This window comes from Schistocerca gregaria, chromosome 6 (genome assembly GCF_023897955.1).
Source record: "Schistocerca gregaria isolate iqSchGreg1 chromosome 6, iqSchGreg1.2, whole genome shotgun sequence".
Classification (NCBI taxonomy): Eukaryota; Metazoa; Arthropoda; class Insecta; order Orthoptera; family Acrididae; genus Schistocerca; species Schistocerca gregaria.
In genome coordinates, this window is record NC_064925.1 from 48,028,524 (window position 1) to 48,052,532 (window position 24,009).

Below are 24,009 nucleotides of genomic sequence, written 5' to 3' on the forward strand. Positions count from 1 at the left end.
GCTTCAGATTGTAATTGCAAAAAGAGGCCCACTTGATATTTGTCGATTACAGCGCCATCTACCGCGAATGGAAAACAATAGTTTTTAGTAAACCTTAAATATTTTTTTCGGCGTAGACCAACTGAAAATATAGAACTGACCCCGCCATCGCAGGACGGTGGTTCAGAGGTGGCGAGTAATTGTACAGAGAGACGTCCCGTTTCGCAATATTAACTTTTTACCTACAACATTTTTCTCGTACGATGCGTCGTTCACGAGATACATAACTGCCAGAGTTTACTTATAGAACATACAGGATGCTTGTTGTAAAGTGGTTGCTATTTAATGTTTGCAAGTTGTGACCGTCAGCAGCAGTAGTGAGGAGGCAACTTATGACGTGCGCAGGTGGTGTTCAGCCAGCTGACGGAGGCCCCCACGGCGCTGTCCCTCGTCCGCTACGTGGAGGGCAGCGGCGGCGACACAGGCCCGCCTGGCAGCTGGGACAGCGAGCCGGAGGACGCCTGGAGGGCAGAGGGCTCCGGCTCTGGGGAGAAGCCGGTCGGTAAGTGTGCCACGTCAGCTGGCTGCGCGCATTCCACCACACGGTGCGCGGACACTTGCCACGACTTTACCTGCTCCGAAGGGTAGGGTCCCTTGTCTCCCCCTCCTCCTCATCGCTTACTGAGCCTTTCCGCTGGTTTACTTAACATAGAACAAGAATCTCTTTGGATTTTCCACCACATTTCTACAGAGAGTTTCGTAGTGGAAACTATTAAATGCATCTCGCATTGAAATCCGCACCAAATTTCGAGTCTCAGTAAAACTTCACCAATCTTGGAGATTTTCCGTTCGTCTAAACTATACTTTCTTTGAACTTAAGCCACATATGGTCTTCACTTACATAGCTTGGAAGGATTGCAGACTGTCTCCTAGAAAGACGTCAACCGAATTTTGTAGTTGCTTTTATAAATAGATATATTTCGCGTTTAGTTTTAGTGAATTTCTTCGTTACGGAATTGAGGCTCACGACGACTGTGTTCACAGATCCCTGTATCCGCCGTGATGCTCAGAATTATTTGTGGCTAAGAGGTCAAGTGTGTTTTCGTTACCAGTTAAAATTTGAATGGCCTCTTGAAAAATTTTTCGAAATAATTTTAAAAGCAGCATTTAGAGCCATTATGGAAGTTGTTTTCTATCTAAGTAGAGTCTGAAAATGTATTTTTGTCAACATACGGAAGGTAGATTGAAGTCACTGCCAACTACAGCTGTATGAGTAGGGTACCTATATGTAGTGAGACTCAAGTATTCTTTGAACTGTTCAGCAACAGTTTCACCTGACACCGGGGTCGGTAAAAGCAGCCAGTTATTAATTTATTCCGGTTGTCGAGTATAACCTCTGCCCCTACTAAGTCACAGGAACTATCTGCTACAATGTCGCTTGTGAGCTGGAACACATTACATTATTTTTCCTTAAGTTGTTCTTCTTGTTTCTGTTGTAGTGCAGATCATTACAGTTACTGCTTATCCCTCCAAAACCTTTTTCTGTGACCCTGTAAATACCAGAGCTAAACAATGTAGAACAACAATGTACATTACAAGCATACCATTCTTTATTACATCATTTCTTTATTTCTAACATTTTAAAAGTGTACGTCGACTTTAGATGACATGTCAATCATAGATGTTCTTATCTCTATTTAGTGAAAGTATTTTCAGTCGTGTTTTGAATATTGTCCCGATACACTTTATTGACTAATGTTTCGCCGCAAGGGATATCGCAGTTTAGAGAGTAAATTAATATGGAATATATCGTTCTTCTTTTCAAACATTCATATACCCTTTTCTTCGTTCCTTATTGTCTTTTGGGCATGAAGTTATAGTAATTAAAGTAGGCACAAATGCAATGATCAAAAGGAAATGATTAGCGTACATTTGCATTCTCTTTACATCGTTCCTTTCTTGTTGCTCCCCTGCCGATGGACTGTTTCTATGGCAATCTGTAAGCGTGAAAGGAAGCTACCGTACAGACAGAGGGATCTATATTTATACTTAGCACAACTAATTACTGACATAATCGTCGGTATTGCTTTCGTTTCCCAAAAGTTATAAATATTTCGATTTCGGAAAAGAAGCTCTCTATTTGGCCAAGATGTCGAAGAAGAAGGTCCCTTACGTACTGGTTCTATCGAGTAAGAGGTGGACACGACGGTTTGAAAATGGACAGAAGTAGTATAAGGAAGGGCGTCCCTTACCTGAGGGATCGCTACCTGCGAAAGGGCAAGTGTGGCAAATGTCCGGCGTGGCAAATGTCCGGCATTCCACGACACATCCCACACACTATCACGTCGTAACAGTTCTTCTACTTTCAGAGAAAACGAAACGTATACAGTGTGTCCGTAAAGTCCTGCTGTAATTTCAAAAAGTTTTAACTTTGAAACTGTAAGAAACAGAGCACCGTGGCTCGTTGTAAAATGTTTAGCAGCCGTCGAACTTATTTTCCGTTATGACGGAATTTCAATAAATGTTCCACTCGTCGCTTGCAGAACGTCAAGCCGATACTCGAGTTCTGCCCATGTACATGTCAGCACTGCAGCGTCAGCCGTTCTGACTGCTCGATTCGTGCACGAAGAGCAGCAATGTCATTGATTGGTGACACGTGGACGCGATCCTTTTTGTAACTGTACAAAAAGGAATTGTAATGACGTGACGTCGGGTCGCATCCATCTCTTGGCAAATGTGTCGTTAAGCATATTCTTCAAGTTCAGATACGTATATGGAGGCACATCACCTTGCTGGAGCCGCGCGGGGTAGCCCCGTTGTCTCAGGCGCCTTGCCACGGTTCGCGCGGCTCCCCCCGTCGGAGGTTCGAATCCTCCCACGGAAATAGGTATGTGTGTTTTTCTTAGCGTAAGTTAGTTTAAGTTAGATTAAGTACACTACTAGCCATTAAAATTGCTACACCACGAAGATGACGTGCTACAGACGCGAAATTTAACCGACAGGAAGAAGATGATGTAATATGGAAATGATAAGCTTTTCAGATCATTCACACAACGTTGGCGCCAGTGTCGACACCTACAAAGTGCAGACATGAGGAAAGTTTCTCACCGATTTCTCATTCGCAAACAGCAGTTGCCTGTTGAAACGTTGTTGTGATGCTTCGTGAAAGGAGAAATGCGTACCATCACGTTTCCGACTGTAATAAAGGTGGGATTGTAGCCTATCGCGATTGCGGTATATAGTATCGCGACAATGCTGCTCGCGTTGGTCGAGATTCAATGACTGTTAGCAGAATACGGAATCGGTGGGTTCAGGAGGCTAATACGGAACGCCGTGCTGGATCCCAACGGCCTCGTATCACTAGCAGTCGAGATGACAGGCATCTTATCCGCGTGGGTGTAACGGATCGTGCAGCCACGTCTCGATCCCTGAGTTAAATGTTGGGGACTTTTGCAAGAAAACACCCATCTGCACGAAAAGTTCGACGACGTTTGCAGCAGCATGGACTATCAGCTCGGAGACCGTGCCTGCGGTTACCCTTGACGCTGCATCGCAGACAGGAGTGCCTGCGATTGTGTAGTCAATTACGAACCTGGGTGCACGAATGGCAAAACTTCATTTTTTCGGATGCATCCACGTTCTGTTTACAGCATCATGATGGTCGCATTCGAGTTTGATGACATCACAGAGCACGCACATTGGAAGTGTGTATTCGTCACCCGGCGTGATGGTATGGGGTGCCACTAGTTACAAATCTCGGTCACCTCTTGTTCGCATTGACGGCACTTTGAACAGTGGACGTTACATTTCAGATGTGCTACGACCCGTGGCTCTACCATTCATTCGATCCCTGCGAAATCCTACTTTTCAGCAGTATAATGCGCGACCGCATGTTGTAGGTCCTGTACGGGTCTTTCTGGATACAGAAATTGTTCGACTGCTGCCCAGACCAGCACATTCTCCAAATCTCTCACCAATTGAAAACGTCTGGTCACAGGTGGCCGAGCAACTGGCTCGTCACAATACGCCAGTCACTACTCTTGATGAACAGTGGTATCGTGTTGAAGCTGCATGGGCAGCAGTAGCTGTACACGCCATCCAAGCTCTGTTTGACTCAATGTCCAGGAGTATCAAGGCCGTTATTAAGGCGAGAGGTGGATTTCTCAGCATCTACGCACCCAAATTGCGTGAAAATGTAATCACATGTCAGTTCTAGTATAATATATTTGTCCAATGAATACCCGTTTATCATCTGCATTTCTTCTTGATGCAGCAATTTTAATGGCCAGTAGTGTAGTATGTAAGCCTAGGGACAGATGACCTAAGCCGTTTGGTCCCATAGTAATTTACCAAAAATGTTTACCTTGCTGGAATATGATGGATGGCTGCGGCTCTTCGGTCTGCAGTAACAGAAAATGTGTCGTCACTTCCAGGTACTCATTTCCCGTTATGGTTTCCTGTGTGAGGAAAAACGTCCTCGTCACCCTAACGTGCATTAGGCTACAACAAAAATTAAGCTTGTCCCTGCCACGACGGTGTAAACTAGCTCGCATCCGTAGTCGAGTACTACATGTGCACCCTGGGTAATGCTAAATGAGCTACAATGAATAGGCCGCCAGACTAGATATTGAATTTCCTGCCTACAGACATGCAGACAAATCGAAATCAAAAAGCTTTAAAAATGGACCTTTTGAGGACCAACTGATTAAAAGACTTGCACCTGAAATACGAATATGCCATTTAAACATAGAAAGTTTTACCCGAGCTAAAAGCCATTACCTATCTAAACTCCTTGCAGATAATGATACTGACGTTGTTCTAATCCGGAAAACACATTCTCCAACTATGGAAGATGTGAGTAGAAAAGGTAGGATCCATGGCTACGACCTTATGGCTGCTACATATCACAGTGTTTATGATGTTGCCAACTATGTAAGACGCAATATCGAGCATGCTCCTGTCATTTCAACGAATACGGAAAATGATATCCATGATGTCTCTATGCAAGTGGAGGAGACAATTATAAACCATATTTATAAGCCTCCAAATGTGCCACGGCCACTGGATGTCGTGCCAGTTACTGCCCATCCATCGATTTATGCTGGAGATTTTAATAGTCAATACCGTCACTGGAACTATGCATGTGACAGTGAGTGTGGTGTTGCGCTCAACGACTGGGCAGTAAATGAAAATCTATACCTGGTTTATGATGCCAAGGATTTGCGAACTTTCACATCGGTCGCTTGGCGGAGAGATTACAACCCGGAGCTCTGCTTTGTGTCACGGGACTGCAGAGGGCGCCCAGTGCCGAAATCCAGAGATGTCATACCTGATCTCGCACACAGCCAGCACAGGCCAGTAATCCTCGATATGGGGCTCTCTGTCCCAATAGCGAGATCTGTACCACGACCCACATGGAATTTCCGCAGGGCTCATTGGCGGAGTTTTATTCCACTAGAACCTACAAACTACCCTCTATTCGTCGTGGCTGTTCTTACTGTTGCTAAGAAGTTTATCCCTCGTTGGTACAGAAAGGAATATCACCAGGCTGGAATGAACATTGTGAACAACTTAATGAACAGTATAGCGAAACTGGCGACAGCGAAATTGCTGACGACCTCCTGCAATGTCTTGACGCTGCTAGAAGAGTGCGATGGTGTGGGATGGTGGAAAATGTAAACTTCAGACATTCAAGTAGAAAGGCATGGAGCCTTCTGCGTAAGCCTTCCATAAACCCGGGCAGGAACCTGGTACTCAAAGTAACCAAACCGCTAATCATATAGTTGAAACATCTAGATCATCCCGTGACAAAGGGCATACTTCTAAAATAAAACAAGAACTCACCTCTATAAAAGCACAGTGCTCAAACGAATCCAGTTCCTCTTTACCGTTTACACTGGCTGATTTGGATGAGGCCTTGAAACAAACTAAACATGCTAAAGCATCGGGTGTGGATAATATACTCTCGGAATTTCAGATAAGCATGGGTAATGGTAGCAAAAAATGGCTGATCCGCTTCTTCTCCAACAACCTAGATAGTTGGACATTGCCTGTCGAGCTAAAGAAAACAAAAATAGTGGCAGGTTAGAATCCAGGTAAACCAGGTGACCACCCGCAAAGCTTCAGACCAATTTCCCTCTTAAGCTGTACTTATAAACTCTTGGAGAGCCTCTTCTATAACAGAATTAGCGGCTTCATTCTGGAACGTATTCCAGCTGAGAAAGCGGGGTTCCAGACCACAGAGAAGTTGCTTCGGCCAAGTAATGGTCCTAACAACTTTCATAGAGGCTGGTTTCCAAGAAAACGTGAAGACACCTGTCACGTTTGTATATCTAACTGCGGCATATGACACGGTCTGGAGAGAAGGTATGGTGTACAAATTACCAAAACCAATCCGATGCCGGAAAACAGTAACTCTCGTCAATACCATGATAAACAAGGGAGGATATGCTGTTGATAACGCAATCTTTAAATCGATTCCTTACATTTCATTTTGTATTACCATTCATTATTGTAGCTCTGGCAGAAATTCACTTATTTTTTCTCCATCAAACACGGTAGATATATCCCTGTTTACTTGGGAGAAAATGTGAGCAAGGAGAGGAAATTGAGTAATGGTCAACGACAGGGCTCTGTCTTAGCGCCCCTATTACTGGACATACATAGCTCCGATCTCGCCAGTACCAGACCAACAAAATTCTGCTACGCAGACGATATCGCTCTTGCTTGTAAAACCAAGAATCTAGGATGAGCGGAGACAGTTCTCACAGGAGATCTAGCCGTCATGAGCGCCTATTTTAGCAAGTGGCGTCTTAAATCCAGTACAAGTAAAACTGAAGTATGTACATTCCATCGGACAGACAAACTACTAAATGCGGAGCTCAGGGTGAAACCTAACGGAAACCCTCTTTGCCGTAACAAGTACCCCAAGTACTTTGGTGGCACCTTTGACAGCATCCTTTCATATATAAAACATCTTGAAAATACTGCTGCCAAGATAAAAACTCGTAACAGTATTATTCAAAAATTGGGTGGAATGACTTGGGGAGCTTCAGCAGACACCTTGCGCTCATCACCCATTGCGCTGGTGTTCTCAGCAGCCGAGTATTGTGCCCCAGTGTGGATAAACAGCTGCCACACCAACTTGAACGACGTCCAGTTGAGCCACACTATGCAGTTAATAAGAGGGGCAATCCGACCAATATCGATTGACGGGCTTCCTCTGATGAGTAACATCTATCCACCCGCAATCTGCGGAAGCGAGGCCTTGCTTAGAGAATACCGCAAGATGAAGGAGAACTTGGAATTACCCATATAGGAAGACATACCAAGTTTACGACGAAATAGATTCCGTTCAAGAAACCCTCCACTGCGGCAAGCAGAAGAGCTAGATGCCAGTATCACTGGTGTGAGAAACCTGTGGGACCAAAGCTGCCAGCGTACTGAAAATCCTGAAGAGTCTAAGTGATTCCGAAAGTGTAATTGTAGTACTGCTAGCACACAACTCGACAGGAAACTGTGGGTCACACTGAGCAAAGCTCGCACTGGGCATAGCCGATGCGCAGACTCTCATTGCAGATGGTGTGCTACAGAGTCTCCGGCTTGTGACTGAGGGGCTCCGAAACAGACAATCGAGCACATTAGGGAAGTTGGAGCGACCTCATAAAAGCTAAGGATACGGCTCTTATATGGATTGGGAACCTAGATATTGACACTGAGCTAGTTTTATATGTAGTTTGTGTATTCTCATCTTCCTGTTACACATAGTATTACTAATGTTATATACCCGTATTTTTAAACTGCATGCGTTGCATACGAATACATAAATATATAAAATCCCTATCAGGGATGTGTTCACGTGCGTTGTGTGGATTTTTGGAGCCCCAAATCCTAATGTGACGACTCACATGACGAGAATTGCAGAATGTTACTTCATCTGGAAACGGGCACTTTATCAAATAGCGACCTTGGAGGCCAGAACAGAACACGCGAATCCATAGCACAAACGGCGATAGTTTCCTTGTAATACTTCGACCATTTGTACTTAGTATGTTAAAGGCATAATCGCTTATCTAATACTTTTCGCTTCCTGTAATTCGCGCGATGCACGACGATTGACTTGCGGGGCCCTCATCGAAGTGCTGCTTGCACTCTGACAATACGTGCCTAAGACACAGGAGGACGTCCACTTCGACCGAAATCTTTATCACTCCCCGTCTCTGTGGGTTTCCTAACCACTTCATATGTTTGGTTTTGCAGTGGCGCCCTCCCTCACTGGTGTCGAATATTCCGCAGGTTTACGTTCTGCATACTACACTACACATTGCTCCTTCTTCTGACCTGTCGTTATTTTAATGAACCCCCAAGACAAATCCACAACAAAGGGCAAAGGAAAAAAACTATAAGAGACTAAACGTCTTACAGAAACCCCGATTCTGTATTTCTAATAGTTTGCAAGATGCGATTTTTTTAAATCACAGTGGAACTTTACAGACACTCGCTGCCTATTGAATGAAACGAGTGTACACTGGAATTCATGGCTGTGCTTAAGCAGCTCCAAGTGTAGTAGTTTAGAAACTGGTTCTCATGTACAGCAATCACGCGAAGCTTTCAGCGGGGGGTGAGCTTTTCCAGAAAGCAGTTAGGTTTTATTCAGGATTCTAAAACACCGTATTATTCCACGAAATTTTTTTTCCTACAAAACCCTGTTTATCAACATAATCTCCGTTCAATACCATGGCCTTACTGGGTGGTTCTGTATGCCCACCTGAAATGAATCCATCGTCGACGCCAGAGGCAACGTCTTCATGCGTTAGTAACCTCGTTACACATCCACGTACTGTTTCCCACGGTGTGCATCTTTCATTGGGCCAAACAGATAGAAGTCGCAAATCCGGGCTGTAGCGCGGATAACAGTCCAGTGAAGCTTTGTGAGCTCCTCCCGGGTGTTCAGACTTGTGTTGTGGAGAAGGAGACGTTCGTCTGCACCTATGCAGAGACGAACGCGCTGAAGTCGTTTGTCCAATTTCCTGAGGGTAGCCTCACCGGTGGTCCGAGTAAGAGTGTCCTCACGTTCCAGCATTGCAAGAGTGATAACTGTATCCGGCCGGACAGCACGCGATGTGATGGATGGATCACAGACAGCTCGCTGGTCAACTGGAGGTCTCTGTTGGCAGTGTCGACACGGCAGTCCACCAGTTGGGATACTCAAAGGTGAGTGCACGCCAGGTTCCTCGCCACCTAACAGTAGACCATAAAGAGCAATGAAGGACCACCTGTGCGGAATTGCGCGACCGTATCGAGGCTGATCGTGACAATTTTCTGACGAACATCTTCACATGTGACGGAACATGGGTTCATCATTTCGAACCGAAAACAATATGGCTGTGTAAGGAGTCACGCCGCATCACCTATCCTCCGAAGAAGAAGTTGGGCGCCACACCACTCAGCCTGTAAACCCGTGCGTGGCAACGGTCTGTTTGAAATATTCCCTCACGCCGCAAGGATCAACTCTGAAGTGTAATATGCTACCCTCACGAAACTGGTGAAACAACTTCTGCTTGCTCGTCGCCACAAAAATGCAAACGAACTTCTAATGACAACGCAAGGCCTCACGCAAGTTTTTGCGCCCGAGAGGAACTCACAAAACTTCACTGGACTGTTCTTCTTCATCCACCTTAGAGCCTGGATCTCGCACCTTCCGACTTCCGACTGTCCGGACCAATGAAGGATGCACTCCGCGGGAAGCAGCGTGTGGATGATATGGATGCAGCAAGACGCTGGCTTCGACGTCAACGACTATACTGGTGCCATAGGGGCACACAGGCCCTGCCAGTAAGGTGGCGTAAGGCCGTCGCATTGAACAGCGATCACGTTGAGAAGCAGGCTTTTGCAGTCATAAGAATGCGGGATAACGTGGTGTTTTAGAGTTCTGAAAGAAACAAACCTGTTTTCAGAAAAAATGTTTGCATTACTCACTACGGAAGTAAAAGAAAAGCTACAAGATATTCATAAATTTCCCCTATCGTTTCCGAAAATCATAACTGCGAAAGTATTCGAGACAGAACATCGTACTTTTTAAAAAATATAAATATGTCCTCCCTGTACGGGAATATACGTAACGTGCGAGTGCAGCTAGTGACACAAGGACGACGACTTATCGAGGTTTGGGTCTGGCCATGATTCGTGCACGGGTAGCCGAAGCCGTTAAGCCGACCGCTGGCGTAAACCGGGCCAACCGGGTCAGAGACCACGTCCGACACAAATTTTCACTGTCGTCATGCACGCGTGTCACAACGACTATTCCATCGTACTTCTTAGTAACTCAGGCACTGCTGTTTAGTATCACGGATGTGTTCATGTGTGTGCTGTTGGTGTCAGGAGCCACAAATACCAACGTTGTGGCAGCTCACATATCCAGAATTGTGAAACGCTATTTCATCTGGAAACAGGCATATTTTCAAGAAGTCATTCTAAGCGACTATGGAGGCCAGTATAGATCACATGGATGGATACCACAGCGGACGATCGTTTGGCTGTATTCCCTTTAACACTTGCATTTTGTGGTACTTAAAATTACGCGACGGCTAATATAACACGTTACCAGCAGTCGTTTCATCTTTCCTGCAATTCGCGCGATGCACGACGAGTTGACTTACTGGGGCTGAATTAAAATTCAGTCATCAAGTCCGTTAACACGTGCTTGAGAACTAGTCGTACTTCGACTTCGACGAAAATCTTTGACACTGCTTGTCTCTTTAAAGCTTTTGAACCAACTCATTGTGCTTGTTTTTTCCGGTGTTGACCTCCCATACTGGCAGCGATAATTCTGCAGTACCATTGTAACAGATTTAGGTTCTCCATACCAGATAATACGTGGAACGTTCTTCTGGCCTGTTGCTATTTTGATGCCCCCTAAGTCAAATAGGAAACACAGGACAAAAGGGGAAAAAAGCGTTATGAGAGCTGCTAAACTTTTTACAACAAACCACGATTCTCTATATCTAAAACTTTGAAACCATAGGGCGACTCTGTGGACTTGCCGTACTTATTGCGTTAAATGAAGCTATCGCTATTGCTGAGCAGCTCCTAGTACACCAATTTAGAATGTGCTCGTCGTGTACCACATTCACATGAAGCTTTCTCGGTACTTGCTGGACGCATTACTTCGGTCTTACTTGCGCCTACAATTTTTTGTAGTATTTTTCAGGTAATGCTCATTTCAACAAGTAGAATTTTGTGTCAAGCCTGTTTTAGTGTTATTACGCATGTCATTGTTCAACACCCTGGCAAGTAATCTTTCAAGCGATTTAGTCTCACTTGATGAATTTTCATTGGGCCTAATAACCTAGCTGTGAGGTGCATTAATTACATAATGCCGGCCGGAGTGGCGAGCGGTTCTAGGCGCTGCAGTCTGCAACCGCGCGACCGCTACGGTCGCTGGTTCGAATCCTGTCTCGGGCATGGATGTGTGTAATGTCCTTAGGTTAGTTAGGTTTAAGTGCTTCTAAGTTCAAGGGGACTGATGACCTCAGAAGTTAAGTCCCATAGTATTCAGAGCCATTTGAACCAATTACATAATGAAGTAACCATCCATTTTGGTAACAATGGGACTTGATAGTTGTATAGCTTAGTATTCTGCATCTACATTTATACTCCGCAAGCCACCCAACGGTGTGTGGCGGAGGGCACTTTACGTGTCATTACCTCCCTTTTATGTTCCAATCGCGTATGGTTCGCGGGAAGAACGACTGCCGGAAACCCTCCGTGCGAGCTCGAATCTCTCTAATTTTACATTCATGATCTCCTCGGGAGGTATAAGTATGGGGAAGCAATATATTCGATACATCCAGGAACGCACCCTCTCGAAACCTGGCGAGCAAGCTACAACGCGATGCAGAGCGCCTCTCTTGCAGAGTCTGCCACTTGAGTTTGCTAAACATCTCCGTAACGCTATCATGGTTACCAAATAACCATGTGACGAAACGCGCCGCTCTTCTTTGGATCTTCTCCATCTCCTCCGTCAACCCGATCTGGTAAGGATCCCACACTGATGAGCAATACTCAAGTATAGGTCGAACGAGTGTTTTGTAAGCCGCCACCTTTGTTGATGGACTACATTTTTTAAGGACTCTCCCAATGAATCACAACCTGGTACCCGCCTTACCAACAACTAATTTTATATGATCATTCCACTTCAAATCGTTCCGCACGCATACTCCCAGATATTTTACGGAAGTAACTTCTGCCAGTGTTTGTTCCGCTATCATATAATCATCCTTCTTTCTATGTATTCGCAGCCACACAGCTGGTCTGATATTCCGTAGGCTCTTACTTTGTTTATCAGGCGACAGTGCGGAACTGTATCGAACGCCTTCCGGAAGTCAAGAAAAATAGCATCTACCTGGGAGCCTGCATCTAATATTTCTGGGTCTCATGGACAAAAAAAGCGAGTTGGGTCTCACACGATCGCTGTTTCCGGAATCCATGTTGATTCCTAAAGAATATATTCTGAGTTTCCAAAAACGACATGATACTCGAGCAAAAAAACATGTTCTAAAATTCTACAACAGATCGACGTCAGAGATGTAGGTCTATAGTTTTGCGCATCTGCTCGACGACCCTTCTTGAAGACTGGGACTAACTGTGCTCTTTTCCAATCATTTGGAACCTTCCGTTCCTCTAGAGACTTGCGGTACACGGTTGTTAGAAGGGGGGCAAGTTCTTTCGTGTACTCTGTGTAGAATCGAATTGGTATCCCGTCAGGTCCAGTGGACTTTCCTCTGTTGAGTGATTGCTGTTGCTTCTAATGTACTACAAGTTGGCTGGTCAACCTGACTTTTGTTAGCGGTAAGACACATATCTGTAATACAGTTTCGTGTAATTTTTCATTTTATAAAGGGAAAACAGGAAGACGGTTTCATATTATAATCTGTCATTATAAAACCAAACTTCTCCAGCTATTAGCTGTCCACCTACGAAACGGAATGCCCTGTAATGACGTCGAGGTCTGACATTAAGAGGACAGACAATGTTGGTGTTGGCATTTGAGACGGCCAGCTCTCACTACAGGTTTAGCTTGGAACAGCTGCCTTCTTCACCCTCTTACGCGTTGATATTTCCAAGAGCACACAGGATTTTTTTCATATTTAAAAATTGCTTCATTTGGTAACTACAGTCCTTTGCATTAGTGATGGCCTAACGTGATCTTGTTATTCGACTTATGGGGTGTACGAGGGTCGCTGTTGATATATGACATACACTCTTTCCTGACACCTCCCGGTCATTCAGCGTCCGCTGCTTCCAAGATTACGTAATTTTATTTTTGAACGTAAAGTCTTCTACTTGGTTAGGCAGGATCATTTTCCTCTTCAGTTTTTTCTTGCATAATCGACTTTTCGACCCCTCAGTTGGGATCCTCTTCAGGTTCTCCTCGGGTTCCCAGATAGCTGAACACTGTCTAAGACCAGTGTCGCGTTCATTTATCAGAGGCAGTTTGCCTGCACTTATTCTGAAGAAGTGCTGTTATTGAGCGAATCTTTTCAGTCTATTATTGCTGGTAACCCGACGAGTAGAATCGTTCGAAAATTGATAGATCTGTGATCAGACTCCAGAACGAATCGCTCAGTTAGCAAGAATCTAACCGCCCTCCCCCCAGTAGCTGTCGGAATATGTGGTCTTGCGAACGTACGAAAAGAATTCTGCTGCAACCTAATAATATATTAAAATTAACTCTTGACCTTACTTTTTAGTAAGTCATTTACCGAGGAAACTGAGACGTCTAGTTGTAAGGATAAATACTTAAGTGAACTACTAGAAAGATTTGTTAGAAATATTGAGCACGGTGTAAATATACATGAGCGGCATTCTTGTAAGTTTGGATGTGAAATGAGTATCCCAGTAGCAGGTACTATGGAGATCAGAGGGAAGGAAGTTGTTCCGTATGTGCGTGACCTGATCGAATTATGTCTGTAACCGAGCTGCTTTAAGTGGAACGTAAAATTTTATGAGAATTCGTATTGCCATTGGTTAACCTTTATAGCCAGTCGCAGCTGACATTTTTATACAACAATTTGAACAATATGCATTAATCAGTGCGCCAATAAAGCCTTCTACTTATCTGTACTATGTGAATGACACACAATAACAGATTGATACATTCCACAGGTTGTCAGAATAGATTCATCACGCAATAAACTTCACCAGGGAGGTAGGGAATGATGTCGATCTCTTGTTCCTGCAAGTGATGATCTGACAATAGTCTAGACAGAATGTATAGAAAGCCTACAAACTCAAATAAATATCTAGATGCCACTTCGTATCAGCACTCAGTCGAGAAGCAAGCATTGTTAAGCACTCTGTCTTCATGTGCCTTCCGTATCAACGGTAATAACAGCTTGAAATCGCAGCTGAATCTCTTAAGGAAGACACTTAAGGCCAACGACTGTGATGGTTTATCCATAGAAAGAGTTTTCAAACGACATATCGTTAATTATGCTAATATGTAAGATGACGAACCGCCTTCTTTCTCTGTTACGCTGCCGTTCATTTCTAGAATTACAACCCGAATATGCGTAATTCTCCAGAAAATTGTATAAAGACTTATGTTTGCGCCATAACAAAATAAAAATCTTCTTGTGTGGGTGTGGCAAAGTGCATAGAGAAGAAACGGGAAGGACTGGAAAAGAATGTTTTAACTGCCTGTGGCGGTCGTGCTGTTTAATACAAAGTGTGATATGTGCGGGAAAGGAGCACTCGAGAAAGGTGGCCAAAATATAGATTTCAACGAGTGCTAGTCGAGGAGATTTATAAGAACGAATATTAACTCGAATAGAGAAGGCGGCTATAGGCTTCCAGTTTCGTGGCCTCCCACCGTCGAGGAAGTAAATACACGGCGACGGTGCGCGAGGAATACAAACAAGGACCAGAATACCAGCTTTGAGGCTTGATAATAATATCTTCATAAACATTTCCCGTCTCTTGCTCTTTTAGTTTCGCTATCCGTCCAATGACGGCGGCGCACCCACAGTGGCCGCAAAAATTTCAACAAATAACTTCACTTATTCAGAATGAACACGGGAAAACTCGGTTTTAAAATTTGTAAGGTACCCCTTATGTCCAAACAACATTTCATTTCCTTATTTTCCTGTTTTACAATTTCGTATCACTTCTTTAGATACGATCAGTGAGTAAAGCGGTGCTGTAGCAACCACAAGGTCGGGAGTGAGTAAGATTCCGGTTCCCACGCCGGCCGAAGGAGCCTGTGGGCCATGTGGCGCAGCCGGCTGAAGGCGGTGCAAGGCGCTGCGGCTGGACGGGAGAACGCCCGTCACGTCAACACACTGTTCACACAGACATCCATGACAGAGGCAGGATTCGAACCTGCCACCGTAGCGGTCGCGCGATTCCAGAATGAAGCGCCTAGAACCGCTCGGCCACTCCGGCCAACAAAACAGATGTGTACTTCCATAAAACGCCCTATAATAATGAGAGCTCAGTACTCACAGCTTTTTAAAAAATCATGGTGCGGTAAAGCGTTTGATTACAGGCAAATACCATCGTTCATCGTCTAAATAAAAACGATAGCACGCTAGAAGCAGTTGTTTATAACTGAACTGGATGGCGCGGCAGCTTACAAAGGCCTCCGTAAACGAAGAAACATTTTGTCAAACATAACTAAGCTTGCGAAATGTTTGACCGATTCATGGTTGGTTGAGTGATGGGAGAGAACCAAACAGCGAGGTCATCGGTGCCCTCGGATTATGGAAGAATGGGGGAGGAAGATGGCCGTGCTTTTTAAAAGGAACCATTCTGGCAATTGCCTGAAGCGATTTAGTGAAATCATGTAAAACATAAATCAGGATGGCCGGACGCTGGTTTGAACCGTCGTCCTCCCTAATACGCGTTCAGTGTGGTAACCGATGCGCCACTTCGCCGGGTATGTTTGTCCGTTTACCGTGTAGTTTGTCGTGTTTGTGAATCATAGGCCGTGTTTGTCGAGTTTGCGAAAAATTTTGATTGGCGGATAGTTTGACAACATGGCGAACGTTTTTATGTCGACGTTTCGCTACATATATTCAGTGAGAAATTTGTCTCACTCTATCGCGATCTTCCACCACTATGAAAACTACGATCAAGTATAGAAACAAAGTAGCACTGACAATTAACAAAATGGTAGAGGTACCACTTCTTTCCCAGCCATCTATTACACATGAAGAGGTTATGAACAAAACAACAATTTACGCATACAGTGACATACAAACGGAGTGGAATGCAATAAAAGAATTCGAAGTTCTTCCATGGACGATGTGGGCCATATGTTCCGTCGATGCGGTATTTTAATGACATTCTCTCCTACTTGGTCCTCTAATGACATAAGTTTTCAGGCACTTGTATCTTCTTTTTCAATGTGAAGGTGAAATAACGCTAATCAAGTTATGAGACGTTTCGCTGTCCACCTCCAGGAAGTTGATGTAATCATCAAATTCTGACTGAAACAATTTCATTAACAGGTTTCCAGTTGCATATTTCTCATTTTAAAACATTCCCTGGATCAGCGTCTTATTTTCTTCTTCTTTAAACGCAGTGCTAGAGGCAACGTCAGAATGCTGTCTTTGCTCTTCTGGCCATTCCCATTGGTGCCAAAATACAGCATACACGAAAAGCGTTTGCTTCATAAGTAAGGGCAAACTGACAAGCTTTCTTAGTACGTGTACGGACTTGTTTAACACATTCTTGACCACATAAAAACGAACTGGAAAGGAAAATTTGCTATTTTAGAAGGGACTTAATAAGTTTCAAAAAGTGTCATTGCCCGTTTGAAGAAAGTTGATGTAATCATAGGGGTTCTGAGAGTAATTTTCCTTTATCATATTTTCATGGGTAAATCTCTCATTTAAACCATGTTTTCTTCTTCTTCTTCTTCTTTAAACACAGCGACAGAGTCAGTATCAGGTTTGCTTTGTCTGCATTTCTGGCCTGTCTCACTACTCTCAAGTCTCAAAATACACACGAGCACGTATAGCGCTTGCTTCAAATCGAGGTTAAGTTGACAAACATTGTTTGAACGTGTACATGCTTGCTTGGCAAATCCGTGGCTAGATAAGAGTGATTTTGTCAAAGACGTTTGACCGTTTACTGAGGCATTAAGTGATAGGAAGCCGGATAAACCTTTTTAAGTTTCTTACGCCCATGTACAAGGGTCGTTCAATAAGTAATGCCCGACATCTCTTTTCTCAGAACATATTTATTCTTAAGAGCCAGAATTTGGTGACGATATACATCAACATGTCTTGTCCACGTCCTGTTTTTCTACGTAGTCTCCATCACGTTTTATAGCGGTACGCCAACTTGTGGAAGAGCATTTATTCCCTGCTGGTAAAAGCTCTTGCCTGCAGGCGTGCCCATGTTTTCACTGCATGACTGACACCTTCAGCGTCTTCAGATTTTGTTCCCCGTACAGAATCTTTAAGCGGCCCAAAGAGATGGAAGTCCGAGGGTGCCAGGTCTGGACTGTAGGATGGATGGGACAGTGATGTCCACCCAATTTGTCAACGCGTTCCCGGGTTCTCAGACTAGTGTGTGGTCGTGCACTATCGTGTTGGCCACCGTATTGATGGTTGACCCTCTTCGTATCACGTCCACGAGAATGACGCCATCACAAAGCCACATCCACTTTTCCGGCAGAGCAGGTTCTCTTCAGTTTCTTCTTTTCTGGTGAATGAGGATGATTCCCCTCCATGGACCGCCTTTTTGTTTCGGCGCAAAGTGGTGTACCCAGCTTTCGTCTCCAGTAACGATCCGTGACACAAAGGCCTCTCTGTCGGTCTCCAAACGCTCAGATGAAATGGCCTTTCTTTGAATCTTGTGGTCCATTGTGAGCATTCGTGAGCACCTCTTTGAATATCGAAGAGTCTCGGTCATCGAAGAACTACCAATGCTGACCGACAACTGTAGAGGCGGTTGTCATTATTCGTGCCGACCGGCGATTCACAACTTGTCATCCGAACGATTCAGCATGTCCGGAGCAGTGGCTGTGACAGGACGTCCCGAGCCTGGCTGATTATGGAGCTCTGTTTCTGTATTTCCTGAGGCTGTAATTTTCCTTACCCATCGCCCGACTGTACTCCTATGAGCTGCAGCATCGCTATACACTACACACAAACATTTGTGTATGTTCACCACGGTTTCTTGTTCTCCACACAAGAATTCAGTAACAGCACACTGCCTGTAGCTATGTAGATGCTATCTGCCACAGCGGTTCGAAACTTCACCGGATCACAGAACAAACATCAAATGTGAAGCACCAGCAAGGACGTTTTTCTATGTATATTAATGGCCTTTTTTTTTTTAAAAAAAGTGTGGAGCATTACTTATTGAACGACCATCGTACTTACTGGATTAACTAAAAACTCCACATTAACATGTGTTAGCTGCGACAGATAGGTATAAAAAGGGCTTGAATGTCTTGTTTGGACGGCACAGAAGTGTGCATTACGCCAGCATAAATAGTACTGATGGTTCGGCGTCAACGAGCCATGCGTGTGAGGTGGCTTTAGCGGAAGTCTCGGTCCGAAATGGTGCCACCTGTGACTAGATAGGGGGGGGGGGGGGGGTTTGGCTTAGCAGCGCGTGAAACTTACATACTACTATGTGTTACATGGTCATTCGGATTTCTTCTTTAAAACAGTTAAAACCGGTTAATTATAATGCAAATTAATGCAACTCTGGAAAAGTTAGCTAGAAACATGCATATTTTTTTGAATGCTACAGTGCACTACTACACAGAACCAGCAGACGTTTAGAGTATCTATAGTATTGCAGGGCACATGAAGTTTTTTTTTAAAAAAAAAAGGTATCCAGCTACGAAAATTAAATATAAAATTTAAAATCTGGTCTTACAAAGAAGAACAGCAACACGACAACGCTCGTCCTCATATAGAATGTCTCTCTACAGACTGCTTTCGTGTAGTTTACTCCCTTGTTCCCAACGAACTTTGCTCACCGGCGTCATTGGCGGGTATTAGTGTGTGCACCAAGGGTGTTTCATTCAATCTGAAACAAGTTTCACATTGCAAATGGTCAAATTGCTCTAGGAACTGCTACTAGTTTCTCCCTGTTCTCTAGAACTGTTGACAGTTTGAAATATACTTTAAGGTCCAAAGTACCTGGACGCCTGTTAGTGTACAATAACACGAGTCGTGGCTACCCTTCGCCTTTCTGACGGCGTGAACTGTGCTGGGGACGCTTTCAGTGAGGTGTCTGAATGTCTCTGAAGGAATGGTAGCCCACTATTTCTCGAAGCCCGAAATCAGAGAAGGTGACACTGGGGTCTGGATCGAAGTCGACTTTCTAATTCACCCCCAAACGTGTTTTATTGCATGGAAGTCGGGACTCCGCACAAGTCAGCCCATTCCAGAAAAGTTCTCCTCTTAGGGCGCATTGTTATGATACTACAAAAAGTCACTATCTCTGAACTTTTTCTCTACTGTAGCAGTAAAGAATGCTGTAAAATGTTGTTCTGCAGTAAGCATTTTCTTAAGCACAATGGGGGGACTACATGCTACCAAAAAGGACTACATCCTACCAAAAACTATGACGAAAAATGCCACCCTACCGTAACAACACGTTCCGTACTTCAATGTTGGCACTACACATGGTGGCAGGTTACATTATCCAGGCATTCATCAAACCAAACCCATTCCACCAGATTGCAACAGATTACAGCGTAATTCATTACTCCAAATCACTCGGTTCCCCTCACTTATCCGCTGCCCAGTAGGGTCGCTGTTCGTACCACCTCAAGCGTCCTTCAGCACTGTGTGTAGGTGAGTGTGGCTTGTAAGGATCTCCCCATTCCTTTTAACTCGCTACGCATAGTCACTGCGCTAGGTGGACTGATGAAGCTACTTTAAAAAAATCGAGTGACTCCTTCCGTTGATTTCATGTGAATTTTTTATCACAGCCCTCCAAAATACTCGACGTTGCCGGCTCTATGGGACTTAACATCGATGGTCATCAGTCCCCTAGAACTTAGAACTACTGAACCTTAATTAACCTAAGGACATCACACAACACCCAGTCATCACGAAGCAGGGAAAATCCCTGACCCCACCGGGAATCGAACCCGGGCGCGGGAAGCGAGAACGCTACCGCACGACCACGAGCTGCGGATTATTATTTTATAAATGACGTATAAGTACTGCCTGTCTCTCCAATACAAGTCTTGACACACTGACAGTGAATCTGGTATACACCTGCCTTTTGCAATCCGAGATCATCTTTCACACTTCCCAGTAACGCTCGTGTTTAATTGGGCGGGAAAGAGACAGTTTTAACTCGGTGTTTGTTTCATATTCGTCCGATTTTCCTCAATAGTGCACTAGTGTACGGAATAAATGCAGTGGCTACTTCTTCCTCCGTGACTCCTTCCGTCTCCAAAGTTTGTACTGTAGTGGTGGGGCACAGAGCGCGTCTAATCTTCCATTCCGAGTATATGTTCTCTCAGGATACAGTTCTTGGGTGTTCCAGCTCCTCGGCAGACTCTCCGCATTTGAGATGAGTAATGACAGCTGTCTACATGGAAATACAGATCAGTGTGCGTTTTCTTCCTGTACACACTGTGACCCAATGACACTGCTTCGGTCTCCATGGTGCATTGGATGTTGTGATGTATGGAGTCCAGGAGCTTGTCCCTACCGTGGGGCCAGATGACGAACGTGTCATCCACATAACGGAACAGCAAGTAGGTTTCCATTCGGGTGACGCCAAGGCTTCCTACTCGAAGTACTCCATATACAAATTCGAGCCCACGGGTGACAGTGGGCTGCCCATGATGACTAATGGAAAATACGGTGAACAAACGGAAGTAAACAGAAAATACGTGGAGGTCAGGAGATGTTTGATAAGGTAGGTGGCCGTCTCGTCAAATTTCTGGCTATAAGCATTACCGACTCTTGTAGAGGCAGCTTGGTGAATAACGCAACAAACTGTCGACACAAGTTTCATTATTCAACTGGTTGCCTCTATTAGAGTTAGTCGAGCTTATAGCCAGAAAATTGAAGAGAAGACCACCGACCTTTTCAAGCATGTCCTGACCTCCAAGAGAAGAGCTGATGGCACATTGGATCACTGTGTGTACAGAAAGAAAACGCACACTGATCTGTATTTCCATGTAGAAAGCTGTCACCAACCTTCAAAGGGAAATGGGGTTCTAAAAACACTGGTACACAGGGCGCGCAGCATTTCAGACACAGACAGTCTGCCCCAGGAGCTGGAACCCCTCAGAACCGTATTCCGAGATAACGGGTACTCGGAATGGCAGATTAGACACTCTCTCTGCACCACCACTACAGTACAACCTTTGAAGACGGAAGGAGTCCCAGAGGAAGAAGTAGCCACTGCATTTATTCCGTACACTGGCGCACTATTGGGGAAAATCTGACGAATATTAAAGAAACGTCGAGTTAAAACTGTCTTTTTCCCGCCCAATAAAACACGAGTTTTACTGGGAAGTGTGGAAGATGATCCCGGATTGCGATAGGCAGGTGTATACCAGATTCACTGTTAGTGTGGTAAAACTTCTATTGGACAGACAGTGCGCAACATCGAAGATCGTTGTCGAGAACATCAAAGGCGCACACAACAGAAGTATCCTAACAAGTCGGCGGTCGTAGAGCATTGTTTGTCCGGAAAACACGAGGTGGATTACGAGCGTACCAATATCTCGGCCGAGACTTCTAAATAATGAGACAGCGTTGTCAGAGAGAGGCGATCTAAATTCGCACCTGGGACCAACACATCAACCGAGACTGCGATTATACCTGTAGCAAGGCATGGAAATAGCACTGAGTATAATTAAGAAGACACTCAGCAACGAAAACGATGTGGCGAGCTGGGCGGAAGCAGCAACTACACCGACGCTGCCACAGACGCCGACCCCTGCGTCTCCGCGACTACCGACGCGCGACTGCAGGCGCGGACCGCGGAGGGAAGGCCCGTGGGAGGAGGGCATATAAGGCGGCCGCCCGCCCTGAGCAGCTCATTTCGTCAGCGCCCTGACGGTGGCGACGTGATTGATCGCCGTAATATTGTGCCCATGGACCAGCAGTACACCCATGGACTCTTCGATCAAACAAAATCGCCGGGTGAAACTGAAGAATCACATTATTTATTATTATTATATGATTATTCGAGGGTTAGAACTTAAATAGTGGCTACTATTTATTTACAATCAATACGAAAGAGTTACTTGTTTGCAGCTGTTACTGTCCTTCAAAGTAGTCACCAGCGTTGTGTAAAACCCATTGCCAGCCGTGTGGAAGGCGTAGTACACCGTTAGCAGAGCCTGTTCTGTTGGTGCGAATGGAGTGGTCTGCTGCCTGTCGAATCCCTGAAACAGTTCTGAATCTAATGCTACGAAGTGATTTCTTCATCTTGGGAATCAAATGCACAGTATGACTGTTCGTTTTTGGGGCATAACCAGCGACCAGCTTTGCGAAAGAAGCGGCGACACTTTCTGCACAGCCCATCTATCACTTCATACGACAATGCGCGACCGCATACAGCGCAAGCTGTGGCTGCTCTGTTTGGTGGATGGTACAGTACCTCCCAGTCTCACCGACCATACTCCCCGACTTGTGACTTTGACTTGATTCCAAAGATGAAGGAACAACTTGGTGGCATTCGCTTCAGAACTGTTCCAGAGAGTCGACTGGTAGTAGACTGCTCTGTTCTCACCATCAACAGAACAGGCTCGGCTAACGGATACTACGCCTTCCACGTTGCTGGCAACGGATTTTACACAACACTGGTGACTGCACCCGCTACTGCCCTTCAAAGTAAATATGTAACTATTTTGTATCGGTTGTGAATGAATAGTTACGACTATTGAAGTTCTAACCCTCATGCTATTGGCAGCGACGGAAGTACACTGCTCATGTAGTACAAATCATCGACTTTGTTTTTGATTTAATTGTGCGGCTGTATGTCCCAGATAAGAAAATTAAAAGCGTAGTGTATGTATACATACGAACAAACACACTTTTACAGTTTCCATCCTTCGGTTTCCGGCCATTGGTAGCGACACGCTGTAGGGCAAATACCACAACTGGAAATCCCCCTCCCATGTGTTTCCTGTTGGTATTCCCTCTGCCTCACTTCAAGCACACCTGGTATTTCGTTGAAAAATTTCTGACTTTAAATGGGTCTCCACTCGAAGAGGCAGCTTCTGCCCAGAAAAATAAAAAAAAAAAGAATACAAGGTCTCTCTTATCTACGCTCACACGACTACTCTCCAGTACACACTTAAGTGCCTGACGCAGGATTCATCAAATACCTTTCAGACTATTTCTCTGCCGTTCCACTCTCGAACTGCACGTGGGAAAAACGAACACTTAAATCTCTCTGTGCCAGGTCTCATTTCTTTTATTTTATAACGATGGCGATTGTCCCCCTGTGTAGGTGACGGCGAAAAACATATTTTCGCGTTCGGAGGAGAAAATTGGTCATTGTAATTTGATGAGAAGATCCCGCCGCAACGACAAAAGGCCTCAGTTTTAATAATTGTCACTTCATTTCTCGTATCGCGCCCGTGGCACCCTGCCCGCTACTCCGCGGTAATACTCGTACAAGACGAGTTGTCCTCCTTTGAGGAGAGTGTCCCATACCGCACAGCAATACTCCTGGAGAGAACGCACAAGCGTAATGTACGTAGTCTTTTCAGTAGATCTGTTGCATTTTCTACGTGTTCTTCCAATAAAACGAGGTCCTTGGTTCGCTTTCCCCCAGCATTTTCTATATAATTCCAGCTTAAATTGTTTGTAACTGTTATCCTTAGTCAAAAAGTTGAATCGACAGTATTTAAATTTGTTTGATTTATCGTGTAAAAGAAACTTAACGGATTTCTTTTAGTACTCATGTGAAGGACCACACACTTTTTATACTTTAGAGTCAATTTCCGCTTTTCACACCACACAAATATCTTGTCTGCATCATTTCGCAATTAATTTTGAGCTTCTGATGACTTTATTA

At 44.7% G+C, this 24,009-nt stretch overlaps 1 protein-coding gene across 1 annotated transcript in view; it reads left to right on the forward strand.

Annotated features, from left to right (window-relative positions):
- The window catches only part of LOC126278461 (glypican-5-like), a 69,947-nt gene that overhangs the window by 44,765 nt on the left and 1,173 nt on the right, over window positions 1-24,009 (forward strand). The window contains exon 5 of the mRNA XM_049978597.1: window positions 385-541. Within this exon, the coding sequence (XP_049834554.1) occupies window positions 385-541 (157 nt within the window). The remainder of the gene's footprint in view (window positions 1-384; window positions 542-24,009) is intronic.